This window comes from Anser cygnoides, chromosome 2 (assembly GCF_040182565.1).
Source record: "Anser cygnoides isolate HZ-2024a breed goose chromosome 2, Taihu_goose_T2T_genome, whole genome shotgun sequence".
In the NCBI taxonomy this organism is placed as follows: domain Eukaryota; kingdom Metazoa; phylum Chordata; class Aves; order Anseriformes; family Anatidae; genus Anser; species Anser cygnoides.
In genome coordinates this window covers 8,207,266-8,225,872 of record NC_089874.1, presented here as the reverse complement: position 1 = coordinate 8,225,872, position 18,607 = coordinate 8,207,266, and the positions used below count along the sequence as shown (strand labels likewise).

At 42.9% G+C, this 18,607-nt stretch overlaps 1 protein-coding gene and 1 long non-coding RNA gene across 3 annotated transcripts in view; both read right to left on the bottom strand.

Annotated features, from left to right (window-relative positions):
• DPP6 (dipeptidyl peptidase like 6) overlaps window positions 1–18,607 on the bottom strand; it is a 553,890-nt gene that overhangs the window by 491,865 nt on the left and 43,418 nt on the right. Inside the window, exon 1 of one of the 2 annotated variants that reach the window (XM_048062459.2) lies at window positions 1,699–1,983. The exons of the other annotated variant lie outside the window; for it this stretch is intronic. Within the exon in view, the coding sequence (XP_047918416.1) occupies window positions 1,699–1,749 (51 nt within the window). The 5' untranslated portion in view covers window positions 1,750–1,983. Of the gene's footprint in view, window positions 1–1,698; window positions 1,984–18,607 lie in introns of those variants that run through there. 2 annotated transcript variants of the gene reach the window in all.
• Window positions 8,954–18,069, bottom strand: LOC106046957 (uncharacterized). Its single transcript, XR_001213530.3, has 3 exons — window positions 17,956–18,069; window positions 17,040–17,148; window positions 8,954–12,637 (listed from the first exon to the last, which is right to left on the bottom strand). It is a non-coding gene; the product is annotated as an uncharacterized lncRNA (long non-coding RNA).

Sequence of the window (18,607 nt, the reverse complement as noted above, 5' to 3'; positions counted from 1 at the left end):
TGTGTCAGTGGAACAGTTTCCTTGTCCCTGAATTTCATTGAAGAACTCTTTTCTGAGACGCTGTCAAAGGGAAACCTGGCATCGAGTCAGGGGGGACCGCCCTGAGTGACAGTAAGAAAGCAATAACTGTGACTTAGCAGCCTGGGGGCCAGATCCTGCTCCCCTCCCGTCTGAATCAAAGGCAAGCACTATTGTCTCTGGCAGGGTTTGAATTGTGGACAGCCCTGGCTACAAAGCTCTCTGTGCAGATCGATCACTCCAGCCTTTGCTCATCTCGCAGAGGTGTGCGGATGCGGATCCATTTTGCCACGCTCAGAAGTGCCAGCCAAAAATCCCAGCAGAAGCCCCAGCCCTCAGCTGAGCGGCAGTCAGGGAATCCCTGCCCGCTCCTCGGTTCCTGACTTCATACACCAGCGAGGAAAACGTGTGTGAGGCTTTTTATTAATTTTGTGACATTGCCTATGTAAATTAGGTTAATCCTGCACTTTAATCGAACAATGTCATCTCAGGTGGTTAATTATTTTTTCTTAGTGGTAGAGCACGTCCTCATCATAGATTATAACGACCTCTAGGATCAGGAGCTTGAGCAAATAATAATCTACATTTCCCCATATTAAAAAAGTTCCAGCACCAGATATTTCCCAGGCATTTAAAAGGCAGAACGAAAGGAGTACGATGCAGTCACACTGGCTGTGCAATTCTGCTGGGGAATTGTTTGCAGAAGTTCCTGTTCAGTTCCCTTAGTTGAATTCACAGGTCACATAGCATTGCACCTTCCTCTTAAAAACTACTGCTGGAAAAAATCAACATTATCGGACTTGGAGAAGGAGGCATTCCCTTCAAAAGCCAGCAAAGCCTTTTACTACAGAACTTAATTAAAGGATGAAGAACACTTTGCCTGCCTCTTGAACACGCTGACATAAGGCACGAGAGAGACACATGGTACCATTTGTATTACGCCCCGACATCTCCCCTCCAAGCGTGGACAAAAGCCAGCTGCGAGCGCTTTGCTGGGGAGCAGGGAGGGGACAGGAGACCAACAGGTACCCTTTGCGATCTCCAGGTCAGGTGCAGGAAGTTATTCTCCCAGCGAAGCGCCCTGCAGACATCCCATTGCCCCATCACCACCTCTCCATCCCATCAGCAGCCCCCGGGGCACCGTGCATCCCCAGCGGGCAAAACACACCAATATATTTCCATCAGCACAAGATGGCAACCAGCGCTTCTTCCGGGAGAGCAGCTGGCTTTTTCTTTATTTTTTTTTTTCCTTTTTTTCCTTTTTCCTTAATGGAGGGGGGAGCTGATTGAAAAGGCATCCCGAGTAGGATTTTTTTTTTTTTAAAGGCATCGAGACAAATGCTTGCACTAGTAATACTCAACGGCACGCCAGATATCCCCCCCACCAGCACCCCAACATCAACTTGGCGAAGTTGCCTGTACCGGAGAGCGATGCCCAGAGCGAGCCCGGCTCTGCCGACCCCCCAGCCGGGCGCCCCCCACCCCTCGCTGCCCCCCCGGTCCCCTCCTAACGGGGGGCAGCGCCGCAGCCTCCGCTCCTCCAGGAGCATCCTCCCTGGGTGCCCCCGCACCCGAGGGTGGCCCGTGGGGGGGTGTCAGGGCTCCGAGCAGTGCCGAGCCCGAGCAGGGAGCCCCGACACTTACTTACAAGCACTGGAGGCGCCAGCCGCAGCCACTTACCATCATGTTTCCTTGCATTTTAGCGGTTTGAAACATTGCCTTTTCCTTCATTTTTTTGCTCTGTGCGTGCGTGCGTGTGCTGCTCTCCGGGAGTTACTTAATCCAGCGGCTGGAGCACTTTAGTGAAGAACTGGCGTGCACTTGCGATGGCTTTTTGGTGTGGAGTGGAGGGGACTACGAGCAGCAGAGGGGGAGGCTGCCTGCCTGATTTTCTTTTTTTTTTCTTCCCCACCCTTTCGACATATATTTTCCCTTTTGCCAAAAAAAATAAATAAATAAAATAAAGCAAGCAAAATAAAGCAAGCCCTGCCGGAGGGGAGGCAGGAGCTTGCAGAAGGGGGGTGCAGCTGGGCTCAGTCCCCTCCCAGCTGCAGCTTTTGCCCTGGGGAGCCGCCGGGGGGAGCGGGAGGGAGCCGCCCGCCCGCCCCCGCCCCGGCCATCCCCGGCCACCGCCCCGGGCCCGGGAGGTCTCGGCGAGCCGAAGCCACCCCGGGAGACCGTTTGCAAATTGGGGGGGTGGATAATAAATAAAAGAGAGATGGAGAGGGGCGGCGGGGCGATGGCCCCCTCCCCTGGCCGTGCCCGACTCGCTGCTCTCCCGGGGGGGGATGCACATGTGTTGTTTTTTTTTTTTTTTTTTTTCCAAACAGGAACAGAGGAAAAGGAGGGGGGGGAGAGGAGCCGCCTCTCCCGGCGTTAACTGTTCACCGGCTAGAGCCTGCGCGGCCCCTGCCAGGCCACGGCTGCTGCAAGGAGGATGGGGATGAGGAATCCCACCGGCGGGGGTTAGCGGGGGATGCGCGCCGCCGTTTCCATGGCTGTCCCCCATCCTCGCCGCCCCCTGCCCGCCAGGAGCCCCCAGGAAAAGCCCAGCTTAGTCCCGGGGGGACGTCCCCAGTGTGGGGTAAGGGGTACGGGGTGCGGGGTGTCCCCATCCGGTGCAGCCGGAGCTCAGCCCCACAGTGGGGAAATGAACGCTTGTGCCTGCAGCCAGCGCCCGGGCAACCCTTTTGCTCCCTTCCAGCAGCATCCCCACTTTTCCTGGGGTTTTTCACCGCTGTGAGCCCCAAGGAACCTCTCTACCCCCAGCCAAGCCGCTCCTCCAGTGGCCGTTGGGAGATGCTTCTCTCCAGCTGCCCTTGCAGACAGGTGGATTTCCAGAAACAGCCCTGCCACACATCCCAAAGGCTTACACCTCAGCCTGCCCACGTGAAAAACTCCTTCCAGAAGAGCTGCATCTTTTTCTCTCTTCCCAGATTGCATGTGTGTCACTTGTCCAGTGATGCACCAGGAGTAATCAAAGCCATCTCCAGGATTAGGTGCCCATCGATTTCATTTGGGATGGTCTTGCCCACTCCAAAGAAAAAAAGATACTCTGAGAAGTGAGGAAGTGATTTGCTTAATAGCTGAGCAGGAAAACCAAGAAGAAAAAGGTGTAGGCAGAAACTCTCTTCTTGTCACCCAAGGTTTAACCAAGGCGATGGCTAAAGTAGAAGCTCCCTGGTTTTTCACTGGGGGAATTGCAGACCCTTCCACGAGTCCTTTTGCTGTGCTCATCTGTAGCACCTCAAACTCCAGTCCTTCACAGCTTGTAGCATCTTCTTCTCATAGGCAATGGCCATTCATTAGGAACAGGAGACAAAGTGTGCAATCCCATAGTGGTGCTCACACCATTTTTCTTTCAGCCATGATCCAACTCTTGGAAGATACTCAAATATAAAATCTCTCACTTATGATGTTAAGCATGTCTTGAAAGCAATGGTAATGAGGAAGTGAACACACGCAAAGTGCTTTAGCTATGGTTAATTGTAGCCTCATCTCTGTCCAGGCTGAGATCCAAAGCCACTCACGGGAAATGCCGATGGCAGGTGATGCTGGTGCACCTGAGGTCTGCCTGTGTGAGCTGTCATACTGCAAAAATGCCACTCACTTGCACTTGAAACCTCGCTTACAGGTCTTGGTTATCTTCTCCCTTGTCTTTGTTTGGTAACCGCATACACCTGATACATGGTGCCTCTTGAGCAGGAAGTTCTTCATAATGTTTCTCGAATTTTTGTCTCTTGTTTTCTTTACTTCAATTTTTATGTTTTATCAAACAGTTCCTGTTGCATCTCAGTATTTTACCCTCAGGTGTTTTAATTATGTATGAATGCAGAATATTTGTTATCTACTTCACAGTTAGTAGTCCCATTTGCCTCTTGCTTTACTTTATATACCAATAGAATTAGTTACTGCATATTGCACTCTGGAAATAGTGGTTTTTGGATATTTTTCCCTCAGCTTTGGCATAATGCAGCTACTGGGTTTGCCTGTCTATTTTCATTTAATTTTTAATTTACATGCAATTGGAATAACCATAGCAATTGCCTTGATTAAAACAGCTTTGTTTAAAGTTGAACTACAGGCAAAATGCTTAGTTTCACCTTTGACATTATCCAGTTCTTGCGATTTTTTTTATTCTTTGACACCAACCAGGGCTCATTTGGCCAGCATTTGTACATTAGCGTGCGTGCTTCTACACCTACCACAAATTATGCTCACTTCTTCATAATACAGAGATTTCAAAAGAAATAGGAACCAACAGTCAGTGTCTGCAACAGTGCAAGATGATAACACTGCTGATGTTGGAGCAAAACCAAAATCTATTATGTGACAAATTCTTGATTTACCACTTTTAGTTCTCAGGTTTTTGAACTATTTAACACTTTGAGAAAAGAAGCAGTAATCACTTTATCTCTGAAAGATTTATGGCCAGCGTCCACCCTTGGAGGTTTCCAAGATCCTACTGGATAAAGCCCTGAGCAGCCTGGCTCTGAGCTGGAGGTTCGGCTAGAGACAAGCCTAAATTATCCTGTGACCCATAAGATCAGAAAACTCCAAACTGAATGACCTTTTTTGTTACTGGCTGTACTCGGTTGCCATCCAGCCAGCAGGATACTTGATCTATATAAGAAAACAGAATGTCTCTTAAGGAAAGGACTTGCGTCACTTTCTAAGATGATTCCAAAACTGCAACCCTCATGGTCACAAGGACTTTGGCTTCTGCCTATCATGACTTAGGCTGCTGTTTTCCATATCTGAATCACTTCTGTTTCGCTGATGAAACAGCTAGGACTTGCTCTGGGATGTTGATGTGTGAGACTAAGTCATGCTCCAGACTTGTACCTTGAGCTGTGGCCAGGTGATTCCACTATAAATGGTCAATGGAGCAGTCTGGTAAATTTTAGGCAGCTACAGATGATATTACCACATTAATCTCTCAAGTATGTTAACCCCATTGGACTTCTTTTCATCTGGCATTCAATCTACTATTGAGCTTTTCTTCATGGATTTTCCCCAGGTAATTTTAATGGAAATACACTAGAGTTGCAACAAATACTTATTCTCACTGAACAAAGATCAACTTTTCACACCTAGGAAGTGAAATGGTGAATGCCGAAATGACCTGAAATTTCTTCCACATTTCTGTAGGGAACATTTTTGACTTTGAATGATGTGGAAAGATAACCAATCACCCTACGACCCAAGACAGTAACAAGACTTAAGATGTTAAAAAGCTTGCTGGTGGCTATTCTGAACTTAAGACTAAAGAAAGTCCAGAAAACTTCAATAAAAAATGAAAATATTTCTTAACCATGTCAGCCTTTTTATTAGGGAAAAATTGATAGAATTCATGACTTCTTGCACTTGCCATTTTAGTCCAAATGTACATCCTTTGTCAGCAGAGTCACTGGACTATAAACATAGGAAAGTTCAGCCTAGACTCAGCTGACTCTCAACAGCAAGGTTTTAAGTGAAACCTCTTTATATATACATATATGCATAATATAATTATATATACATATCCATCCATTTGTATCTAAGGTACATACCAGGAGAAAAACCCTGGGAACTTGGGCTTCTTTTTATACCTGATCCGGAGATTTTCTGTATATCTCAGGTATTATGACAAAAACAATATGGCATCTTTATCTGCCAATATTTTTATAGGCCATTTTGAAGAAATGTGTTTTTCTCACTTCTATCACAGTATGCAATACATGGGAAAAAAAGGAGGAAAAAACTGCCTTATAGAAATTTTATTCTTTGTGGGTTTCAGTACTCTGATGCAGACTTTCTTTATCTGAAAGGGAACACAGGCTACAATGCTTACATCCTATTCACAATACTTTATTTCAAGCTATGATGATAAGAGAGTGGGAGAATTTATTTTATCAAATAAAACCCATTCACTGCATTTGATGCTGGCTCTCCTTCTCACTAGCCAAAACAAGCCTGGGAACAGTCCTGAATAGAAAGAAAGAATTAATCTCATGCAGTATTAGCTGGCTGCATAGCACTGACTTTCATTTATTCAGTATTTTTAAAGAAAAATGTTTTAAGTATGTAAGACTACAGACAAATACAACAACTGCTGAACTAAAAGTCAGTTCTGAGAGTATCAGCATTTTACTTCCTCTCCTTAATTTAAGGTCATTTTTTATTCTCCCCAGTAAAAGAATTTGTGTAATTTCAAAATATTTCAAACAACATTTTCTTCTAAGTCAAACCTTTCTGTGAGAATCCCATCTCTCTCCTGTCAGCCTCATCCCTCAGTCCTGCGATCAGGCTTCTCTCCACCCTAATTTCAAGACTGTGCTCTCTAAGACCAAGTCATAATATTGATGATCCTTATGGGTCCCTTCCAACTCGGGATATTCTATGATTCCATGATAATACACCTCCCCACCAGTACTCCCTCTCCCTTACTTCCTGGCAGACCCATGTTCACAGCACAGTGTGTTGTGGTGAGACCCACACCTTCTACCTTTCGTGGGGCAAGTGGGTTGAACTGAGCACTGAGGGGGGCTGGTTTGCACTTTCTGTCACACACCAGTTTGCCATGGGAACATATTTTTGCAGAACTTGAAAATACTTACTCAGCCTTAAATCTAAAATAAACCTAGAGTTTCAAAAAAAAAAAAAAAACATTTCCTCTCCTATTGATACTTACTACCTATGTGTTAGTGTTTTGTTGTAGAAACCCTGAGGAGGAACCCCACTCAAAAACTCAGGATCAGAAGATCATTCAGGCTGGAAGGACCTCATGAGATCCCTACATCAACTTCCTTCCCAAGTAGGGTCATCTCTGACATTAGCCCAGGTTACTCTGGGCTTTATGAAGTCATGTCTTGAAATCCTCCAGGAATGGTGACTGCACAGCCTCATACGGCAACCTGTTCTAATATGTGGTCTAACAAGTGCCAAGAAAAGTAGATAATCACCGAGGGAAAGATCACCTGTAGTACTTGCTTTGCTATTAAGTTATAGCATGCAAGAGGGATAGGATTGGTGATATCCCAAATAGAATGGTTGAGTGTTACATTGTGCAAACTTAATGGAGGCCAAGAAAAGAACTTTAGTAGTAGTAAATAAATTCCATAATGATATTTAGTAGTACAACACAAAAAAGAGAAAAAAAAAAGTTACAAACAAGCAATTTTTTTCTTCCTAAGAGGACCAATTTTGAGAATTTTGTTAGTCAAGCCATGCTACATGTCTATTCTGAAAAACCCTTACTCAAACTATGCTGGAACCTTGCCCATGTATTTAAACAAAAACATGGAGACAACTGTAGTGATAATTCATTCTAGTAAAGAGAAGACATTGGAGAGACAGATAAAGTAAATGAACTGTTAAATAAATTAAAAATTGACTTCTGAGAATCCCCAATTCTTCAAGAAATTAGAGTAATGACAGAGCGGCTGCTGTTAAAAAGTTAACATTTGCTAGCTCTTACTGCATGAGGGTACTTAAAACATCTTTGTTAACCCAAATAGGAGAGAAGAGGCTGAAAGGAGGGAAGTAATGTTATCTCAGATATGCTGAGGATAAGAAGTATGATAGGAAACACTGAATTTCAGAATGATTTGTCTTTGGGCCATTAATGATTTGTTTATTTATTTATTTTTAAAACCCACACCTACATTTTGGCAGGGGTACTGCCAACATTGTCACCATGTAAGGACATTCTCCCCATCTCTTCATGTTCTCCACCTTATTTCTCTGCTAGCCTGGCCATTTATTTCTCATCCCCCTGCAAAGGCACAACTTCGCTCAGCGAGACGCAGGACTAAGCCACGTTACATGCCCAGGGAATTCGCAACCCCATAGCTGAAAACTGTTACCTTTGAGAAAAGACTTACCAGCATGTTTCTGTTACAGCAATAGGAATGTGTTTTCCCTAAGGTGCAACTGGACAGTTTATTTGTCATGTACTTACTCCATCCTGGACAAAACTGTGGGGGGTTCAACACAGCTGATTTCTTCTGACACTATTCAGACACTAAATGACCATGTATGTGCTTTGACATCCATCTCTTAGAAAACATGCTAATTTATTAGATTCACCAGGGACTTGTCTTGAGACACATCACCTCTAGACAGCTACCTGGAACACAGTCAACTCCCCATTATCTGCAAGTGAATTATTCAGCTGCAAATAGACCATAACATTGGTACAGCTTGTTTTCATGTAGTCCACGACAAACCACAGAACTTACAGGCTCACGAAGGGCACTGCCTTCACGTTATGCTGCCATCTCAACTAGCCTAGACAGAAACTCACAGTATGCTTCATAAAAACATACCTGATGAGAGATCTCGTACTGAGATCCACAGCACTAATGGGTGTATAGAGCTCCCGGCCCACATGTCCTGCATTTCTACTCTATTAGATAGAAGCACTTGTGTCTATTTTTCAAATTTTGAACCAAATGCTATGCTCTGGTGCTGTCTAACCTCTAAATGCCTCAGACACTTGAAGTACACTTACAGCATTCATACAGCATATAGGAAGTGAGGCTCAGATGAGCCCTTATGGACATACGTGCCCATATGGAACATGTGAGGTTACTTGCTAAGACAGGTGGTGTATATACTCCATTACACAGCCTGGGTGTGAGGCAACATAGACAACTGCAGGCTAGGACAGTAGGATCCAGAGGACTGCTCAAAAAAACTACAGATTCCCCTTTGAATCTTCTGTTTCTTCACACTTCCAGCTTCTAAACCCCATGAATAAAAGCTAAAAATATGCAGAATTCAAATAATTATTTTTTCATGAATGAAATTGATTGTTGAAGTTGCCAAGGGATTCAGAGTCAGAGGAAATGCATTCAGAATATAATTTCTGCAAAACAGAATAGCCTATGAAATTTAAATATATGGGAATGGTAGGACTGGAGAACAAGTCTGATGAGGAGCGGCTGAGGGAGCTGGGATTGTTCAGCCTGGAAAAGAGAAGGCTCAGGGGTGACCTTATCGCACTCTACAGGTACCTTAAAGGAGGCTGTAGCGAGGTGGGGTTGGTCTATTCTCCCACGTGCCTGGTGACAGGACAAGGGGGAATGGGCTAAAGTTGCGCCAGGGGAGGTTTAGGTTGGATGTTACGAAGAACTTCGTTACTGAAAGGGTTGTTAGGCATTGGAGTAGGCTGCCCAGGGAAGTGGTTGAGTCACCATCCCTGAAGGTCTTTAAAAGATGTTTAGATGTAGCCCTTAGTGATATGGTTTAGTGGAGGATTTGCTAGTGTTAGGTCCGAGGTTGGACTAGATGATCTTGGAGGTCTCTTCCAACCTAGATGATTCTGTGATTCTGTGAAAATCTGGGCAAAACCATTAGGCACACTCGTGACAACAGGAAAACATATCAAGCATTCTGAGACCTTGCTTTTCAGTGAGGTACCACTTTTGGTTAAACGGAGCTAGTATTTTTTAAATTTAAAAATTACACGTTCTGTAGTAGAAATGACATACATGACATTTGTTATGACAATGACAAAGTTAATATGTTTAAGCAGGTATTCCCACTATTTAATGTACTTTGGATTTCCATCTGGACTTCACCAAATCCAGTGCATAAACAACACATCACAGTGTCTTTGCTAAATTAAGAGTATCTTGTGCTACTTGGTTCTTCTAGCTGAAGTGGGTGCTTCAGAGTTTTAGAATCCAAGCACATACTAAGTTTCATAAAAGTATAACTAAAATATGGTATGCTAAAAGCAACATATGCATTAAGTTTTTTCATTAACACCAAATTGAAAATATTGACAGACTTGTGTTAAACATTGAAATTTTGTTATGAAATGGCTTTTGCCCTCTAAAATATTTTTAATTCAATACCATTCTGACAGTTACTTTTTTAATGACAGGTACTTTGAGGAGGCAAAAAGCATCAAAGCCCCCTTCACTCAGATGTTCACTCCTGACAGTGATTCCAGCCAAACTGGAAAGATATCAAAACCACAAGTCTGGTTGGAACCATGTAGAATCTCACATATATTGCCAAGAAAATGCAAAGCATTAAGACCCAAGCCAGCTTATCCCGTTCAAACAAACTGAAGGCCTGCTGTTGAATCCCACAACTATGGCTAGGGTCTATCCATAAAGTTTCCTTCAATGTGCAACAACACTGTAAGTCAAGGTCACTATTGGTAAAAAATAGTACAGTTCCCACTCTACCCAAGAATGAACATTCTTTTTAATAAATGCCCCAGTGACAGTATATTGCTCAGAAGGCATTCTGCCTCTGCTATATGTTAGGAAAGACACTATTTCAATATTGTAGTCCTGTAGATAACTTTTATTTTGTGAGTATCAGTATATTTCTGTTTCTTTCATGAAACTGTATGGGTTCTTTTAGGCAGATAATTTAATGCTTGCCAACTCCCATTAATTTTGAGCTAGACTTTCTAGCCTGGAAGACATACTGAAACATTCTAATTTCAGATCATGTGGGTCTATGTTTTGATTAAAGAGCCAATTTTTTTTCTTTCATTGTGATACAGATGATTAAATTTCTTTGCTAATTATCTCTATCACCTCAGAACACCCTGTGCCTGACAAAAATATTTCAACAAAATAAGACTACATTTAATTGCATTACTCCTTTTATATGATGAGAGGTTGATATAAGCCTGTCAATTCACTTTGAATTCTCACTTTGAAGGTGATGTTAATGCTTCTTACTGTCAGATGATGTTCCTACAACACCTGCAGATAATTTTTACTTCACTTTTCAATGGACTTTCAATGATTTTCAGTACAGTGGATGACCAAATCTTGCAACATAGGCATTGTAATATACTATTTGTTCTTCCTAGGTGCAAGTGGTGAGCAAGGCTCAAATTCTCATTTCTTTGAGATGAGGTATATAAATCCTTTTGAACAGTGGATATCATTCCTACGAGTAATCTGTATTGTGTATTGGTGTGCACCAGTTGCCAGGCTGGTGTTATGGAAGTGACCAAAATCAAGGATTTACTTAGTTGGGCCATAGATTGTTGGGCCAATCACTTAACTTGCATTATTTGAGTTTATAAAGGTGTGACTTTTTTAGGGCAGGGCCTACTTTTTATAATGTTTCTAAAATGCTAGAGCAAACAGGGCCCTGACTTCTTTCCAATAACATAAAATATTATAGAATATAATAATAATATAGAATATATATTATATTAATATATAGAACATAATATTAATATAGAATAATGTCAGTTTGTCTCTGAATACCCAAACTGTTTAGGAAGACAGCAAAGGATCTGATTGCTTTGTTTTTTTCTAGACTTCAGATTAGATTCCTAGCTTTGGGGAAGTAGCATCAAAGTTTAAACCTGCCTTGGACATCTTTTTCATTAAAAGATATGGTTGTAAGCTCTACTTTATTGGGCATCATAAATGAATACATTTTCTCAATTTGTGTTCTAATGCATCCTGTAGTGTATAATCTAGACACAGTCATTTAAATGTGGGGAAACAGCTAAGTAAGAAAATGGAGATAATTGAAATAAATGCCTGAAAAGCAGCGAAGAACAAGCCCTGGAAGTCTCATCAAAAAGAATAAGAATTATACCATTCTTCTCTTACAAAGATACATAGATATGAAGCAATAAACCAAATCCACTGACTCTAACAAGTCTCAGGAAATTCAGCTATTAGCAACTCATTTAGAGGAGGTAAGTGGGAGTTCTGTAGGCTCTCTCAGTTGACTGAGGCAGATAGAGCATGTTTAAAGAAATAACCAACTTTAAAATGATAATGTTTTGATCCAATACAGTGATGCAGTCTGTAACTTGCTTTGGTATTCTAGAAAAAGATATGAGAAAAAATGTGCCTCATTGAACGGTTTGTCCCTCTCTTTCTGTAATTACCCCAGAGGACTAATGATTCAGGCAGCTCACCTGCCTTTCAGGCCACTCCGCACAGAGGAGCACCAAAGTTTGAACCATCCCTTCAGAGTAAAAGACTATGCCTGGGCTCTGGTGGGAAAAAGTGGCATGTGCTGGGATCTAATCACTCACCCTTGCCCTTATAGCTCTTTTGCATCTTGCACAGGAGAGCATAATTTCAAGCACCCTTTTGTGCACTACATCTTCTAGCTAGCACATTCCCTGGCTGAACCCAAAATCAAGAGGGCTGTAAAGACAGTTTCCCAAAGCATCGTTGAGCAAGGGATCTTGGCCAAGGCTGTTGGCAGTAGAAGACTTCAAGCTGTGGGCTCGATGGACAAGCAAACGCCATGGCACGGCTGTGACGAAAAGCAGGAGGCTTTCCTGGCATGCCATGTGGAGGCTCTTTGTGATTGCAGTGGGCTTTCATTATCTATTTTGTTTTCTATTTCAGGCTTAGTTGTTCTCTCTCTTTTTTTTTTTTTTCCCCCCTCTCTAAGAGAGGAGTAGAGCTCAGTGGTTGGTTTGGCAAGAGGATATTTACGTATAATTTTTTTGTGTAACACAATATAATTAGAAAATGTAAATATAACTTAACTCCATTAGTGCACTGAACAATAAAAAGACCACAACACAGACTACTCTGGCTTTCCAGTAATTCATCATCCAAATTATACAGCACATCTCCATTAGGCAGTCCTTTTCCACAAAATTCATCTTGCCTTGTCATGGCTGAAAAACAAAAGCAATTTATTAAATATCAGCATACAGTATAAGTGACACTATGAAGTCTTGCTATGGAAAAATTTTTGAAGTAGACCTGATTAATACCTTCCCTTACAGACAAGAATATTTTTTATGATAAAATTTTCAGTAAGCAAAAATTCTGGTTTTGAAATGCAGCCATTTTGTATCAGGGGAACTCATATCCCATTAAATCTTTCCTATGGACCTGGCTCCTCGGTTAAATGGCATTTGCTTTCAACTACCATATTCTCCATCAGGTGCATTATACACATCCTGAACATGGATAACGTGACTAGTGAAAAAAATCTTAACCAGAAAAAATAAGGACATGAAAAGCTGAAGCATAGTTACAAGGTGGCAAAAACTTTTCCCTTCATCCCCCTCCAAATACAAGCAAATACACAAGCAAGAGAACAAAACAAATCCTCAAAAGAAAACATGAAATGTTATGTGGAATGGAAATTCTGGCCATGAAAACATTTACTTACCAAATCCCACAAATTGCATCTCAAAATCGTTCCATTTAAAAATATTTGATTACCTATTTATTAAGTCCCTAATTTCCAGTGAATCCAAGACCTGTAAGCCCCCAATCACTGTTGCTTCAAGTGCAATGGTATAGGCTGCTGAAAAAATGAGGCCACCATTTCTCACAAAATAAGCTAAAAATATATTTTAAAAGAAAGATTTCTGTGAAGAGCACTTGCATATTTTATGTAAGAAGGGCTTTTAACTCCCGTGATAGCTACCTGCAAGATGTTATACAAAGTGAACCTATCTCAATTATCTTTTTTAAAGTCAAACAAAATGTATTATAGAAGTGCAATTGCTTGTTCCAAGGATGAATTAATGGCAAATTCAAAATGTAAATAGCACATATTAATAAATCCACACTATGAAAGGACACAAAGATCAAACACATGGCAGAATGGACAGAGGAAGCATTACCACAGTACTTCTTCAGTGGAAACACAAGGGGCAAAAGGTATTAAGGCCAGAGGAAGACTTGGAAGCCTAAAGCAGGACATGAGTGGAATAGACATAGAATCACGGAATCACAGACTGGGTTGGGTTGGCAGCACCTCAGGGTCCCTCGGACCCAGCCCCTGCCCCAGCAGGGCCACCCAGAGCAGGGTGCCCATGCCCATGGCCAGGCGGCTTTTGGAGCTCTCCAAGGAGGAGACCCCACAGCCTCTGGGTAGCCTGGGCCAGGGCTCCACCACCCGCCCAGCACCGCTGAGCTGCCTGGGGGTCAGGGGAACCTCCTGGGCTCCAGGCTATGCCCACTGCCTCCTGTCCTGGCACTGGGCACCACCAGAAGAGCCTGGCTCCATCCTCATTATACCCTCCCCCTTCAGGCATTCATAGACATTGATAAGGTCCCCCTGAGCCTCCTCTTCTCCAGGCCGAACAGTGCAAGATCTCTCAGCCTCACCTCATAGAAGAGGTGGCTCCTGTCCTCCATTTATGAACTCACATTGGACTCTTTCCAGTATGTCCATGGCTCTCTTCATGTTTGAATCTAAAGCCAAAACCATGAAAATTGCTGCTCAGCCCTCACCTTACCGTGACATCTCTTCAGCTCCATCAGCATTGGGTTTTGTGATATGCCAGGTTGCCCTGGGCTCATATACACACATGAATATTCATACATGCTCATTCTCATACATGCATAGCCATGGTGTTCCAAAGCTTGCCTGTGTGCTTGGGTTCCCTACTAACCAACATCCAGCAACCACCCTTCAGCTTTGGAGCAAGGTGTCCTCTCCTTAGCCCTTCCAACCCAGAAAAGCAGGGCCCCAAAGTCTTCTGGGGTCAAGAGTTACCAGACACATGCAGATATCCTGAAGAGCCAAGGCGAAGAAGAGCTTGGAAACAGTTCATAGGAAGAAAATTACCTTATTTTCTCATCACTTTACTAAGGCACAAAATACATCCTCCTACGTCTGTTGTTGCAGTTAGAAGTGGTTTGAAATCCTAACCTTAGGCAGCCACTCTCTCTTCTGTCTCCCATTCACTTCCACACAAATGCTTGCTACCTCTTTGAAATTCAAGTGTTCACTGTTTTTACAAAATGCAGAGAAAAGTTCTGAAATGAAAACAGGTCTTACAAATCTGGGCCAAAGTCAAAGGAGAATGATTTGATGTAACTCCAATGCTGGATGAGACTGGCAATTACAGCTGTTATGCCATACTACTTATTAAAATCATTGCCATTTTCTTTAATTAAATAAAAAGTAAGCACTTTTTGGTAGAAGAGATGAAACTACTCCCCAGTCAGCTGTAATATCAAGCCTGTTTAAGAAGTTGCTCTGATACTATTTTCCTTTCTGTAAAGAATGTGAAATCAGAGTTGTTTATGAGATAGAGGTTCTTTTAAGTATGGGATCAGAATATGTACTTTGGTGTTCTTTTTTTTTTTCCTGGCATCCCATGGGTTTTTCTTGCCTCTACAATAAATACTCCATCTACTCTGTTTTCAGCTGAATCTGACTTCTGCGTGGATTTATGCATCTATGAAGTGAATAAATTAGATGTGAGCTGATATGATGGAACACAAGAGAAATTATTTAAATTATTTCCTTTCCTTTATAAATCCCACAGCTGCATTCTAATGCCATGGCTATTGTTTGTGAAGATAAAAATGGAAGACTACCAAATGAGGTAACACACTAGCTCTGTAATACCTACAGAACTGAATTCTGAGCCAGGCTCCCATGCAAGGAAAATGGACACAGGTGTTTATTCTCCTTTCATGTGTGTTACAGAAAAAGGAGTGTTTCTATATCCTAAATGAGTTGCTCTACACAACCCCCTGACCATTTCCATGCAATGTCTTCTCAATCCAGGTCCCTTTCTCTCCTCTCTGCCCATCTACTCCCAAGATGTTTAAAATGGCTTATCTTCGAAAATTATCAAGCTACCCTTTAGATTTTCTTTCATTTTCCCAAATTCTTTTCCATCACTTTTCTCTGCTTTCTCTATTAAAAATTTGTTTATTGGGCAGTGTCAGGCCAGAGCTAACAATAGAGACCTACATGTATTTATCTACCAAGTAAATATTATAACAAAGGGAAGTTATAACAAAGGCAACATCTGCATGTTGCCCCACAGATCGCATAGTTCCAGCCTCTCAAGCAAAAGGAACTAAAATGCTGTGACATTTTTATGAATACGGAAGCAATTAAGTAATGGATGTAAGTTTGTAAATCTTATTAATTACTGGGGATTAATGCAGCATAAAAACTGATGGTTCAATGAAGACTTCTCTTGTCTATGCTATCACTCCACAGCCTCAGGCAAGACACAAGCTAGTTTTTGAAACATCTATAAATGGCCCAATGACTTCAACAGGGCTGAGTGCCAGGGAACAGGAAAAACAGGGCTGCTCTACAAGGGAGAATAAGCCAGGAGCTGAGAGTGATGGGGTGCCTGAGCAGGGCCAGGGTGGTGACAGGCGACACCCACAAGGTGAAATGGTGGGTCAGGGCCAGGGCCATTCCAAGAGCTCCAGCAGAAGACTGGTCTGGAGATATGCTACTGACACTGTAGATGCAAGGGTGCATCCAGGGAGTGCAGTCAGTGCCAGGACAGTAGGAGACAGGACTGGGCTCAGGGCTGAGCTACAGCATAGCTCAGGTGAGCCCTGGATTTCTGAGCTCAACCTTAAATGGAGCTCCTGGGCCATGGGCAGAAGGTGTGGGCAGAGTTCCAAGAGGAGGCTGTTCAGGGCAGCCAAGGCTCATTAGCATACTGACAACTCTAATATAGCCTAATAAGGCCAAAAAACTTTAAGGACCCAGATCTTAGCTTCTCTGAATGTCACTCCATGGAAAAATAGGGCACTATTAGTTCTATTCCAGGATTATCCTTAGAAAAATATCATAAAAATTTATATGACACCATGATACCGGATCTTCTGACTACCTTAGAAAGACAGCTGGTCTGATGGTGCTAGAACAGCTTGGGCTCACAGGTGGAAAGATATAAATCAGAGGTGTTAACATAAAAGCTTGAAAGCTCCCCCTGTGACCTGCTCTCCTCTTTGCTACACAGCATCAGCACTACTCCTAGCCCACGGTCTGCCAGCCTGAGGGCAGAAACCCATGCAGTAGCCACACTGCAAGTTCAGAGGACTTCTTTCCCTGTCCCAGCAATGAAGCCACATTGATGCCACTGCCTTTCAGGCCATGCACAATCAAATATACTAGTGTTCGGGATTTATTCCAATAATATCAGTTACAGGACAAAAGTAAAGTCATTACCCTATTGTCAAGAAATGAATTTGCACCACAAAAATGCAACTGTTCAGCTGTTACTGACATACTCTGTTCTTGAATGCTCACAGAGAGAGAGAAAATAAATCACATTGAATGAGAGAACTTACAGGAATGATAGGAAACTTGCAGCCAGCAGACTGCTTCCAGCTCCTTCTGGCACTGGGCAGGGTGTATGCAGGAGGATGAATACCCTGTGTGCTGCTTCCATCTCCAGCCCTGTTCACAACACAGAGCTGTATCACCTTCCTTGCTCTGACCCAGACAGTCCCCAAATCTCTGAGATCCCAAAGAATGTCACATTTCAGAAAACATGGGATTCAGGACATTTAGCATGGGATCTCCTTGCAGTGCTACTTTAGCGCAGAAGGGCTAGTTGGGAACTATTAAAAACAAAACAAGACAAAACAAAACAAAACAAAATGCACAACCACCCCTAAACCACAGAAACTCCTTACTCAGCAGAGCTATTCTCTATCAAGTGACACCTCCTGATTTGAGGGTTTTGGGCTGGTTTCTGCCATCAAACACATTCCCGAGTGCAAACAAAATTTGTCCAGCGTAAGAAACCACAGCACCTAGTTGTTACCACAGGGACTGAGAGAGTGTCTGGGACCTGTGAGACATGAACTTCTGGGACAAATACCAAGCTTTGACATCTAAGGTAATTCAGAAACCAAAGGCAGATGAAGTTGCCCACCTACGTACTTTGAGAGAAGCTTCCCTGGTCAGAGCAATCAGTGGGCTCTCCACTAGTGCAGTGGGCCTCCTTTTCCACCTATCCAGCATTCAAATATTAAGAGATTTCTTCCCAAACATAAGCAGCTGCACTCTCTTCTGCCTGCCGCATAGGTGCTTGCCTCTGAGACAAACCGTAGAGCCACGGGCATGTTAATTTATCATGCACCTTTCACCACTGATCATTTGTTGCTTACCCCATTTTCCTAGGGACTTTAGCTCCAAAATTGATGGTGAAATAAATAGACAAATAAATCAGCCAGCCAGAAATATCTCCCCTTCTATTACCTGATGCTGTAAGATATGTTGGTTCTCTCCTGCCCTCCGAATTTAGTCTTGACTGGTGGGCAGCATAGATAATATTCAATCTCCATGCCTCTTTCAGGTTAGTCATACATAACACTATAATGGGGGGGGGGTGGGGGGGGGGGGGGGGACAAGCAACCTGGTGGCTCTGGAAAACTATCATGCTACTGGAAAGAGCTTTATATGTCTGGAAAAGTTAAATTTCCCTACTTGTGGGGAGCCTGAGATACTCTACTTTTAGTGTGGCATAGTGGTGAAGCAGAAGCAGTTACTTTGGGGTTATTTGCCATGGATTTGTATGGCTCTCTTGAGCTTTGCACAGCTGCACTCAGGAGCCCAGGAGGCTGTTGCTCATCAATTCATCAGTAAGTATTAAGGAGAGCTCTCAGAAAAGCAAATTCTGTGCCTCATCATCTTGTCAGGTTGTAGTCTTTCTACCTCACAGAAAAGACAATTCCTGACTTTCTGGGGGCTGTGGGGAAATCAAGGAAACCACTGGGCGCTCTGGCTTGATCTTGGTTTCAGGACTTTTCACCATAACTTTTCACCAGGGTGTGGACACACAATTTATACTAAAATACTAGAGCTTTGCCAGCACAATAGTTCTCAGCATGGCTTTCTGGTTCACACTCCT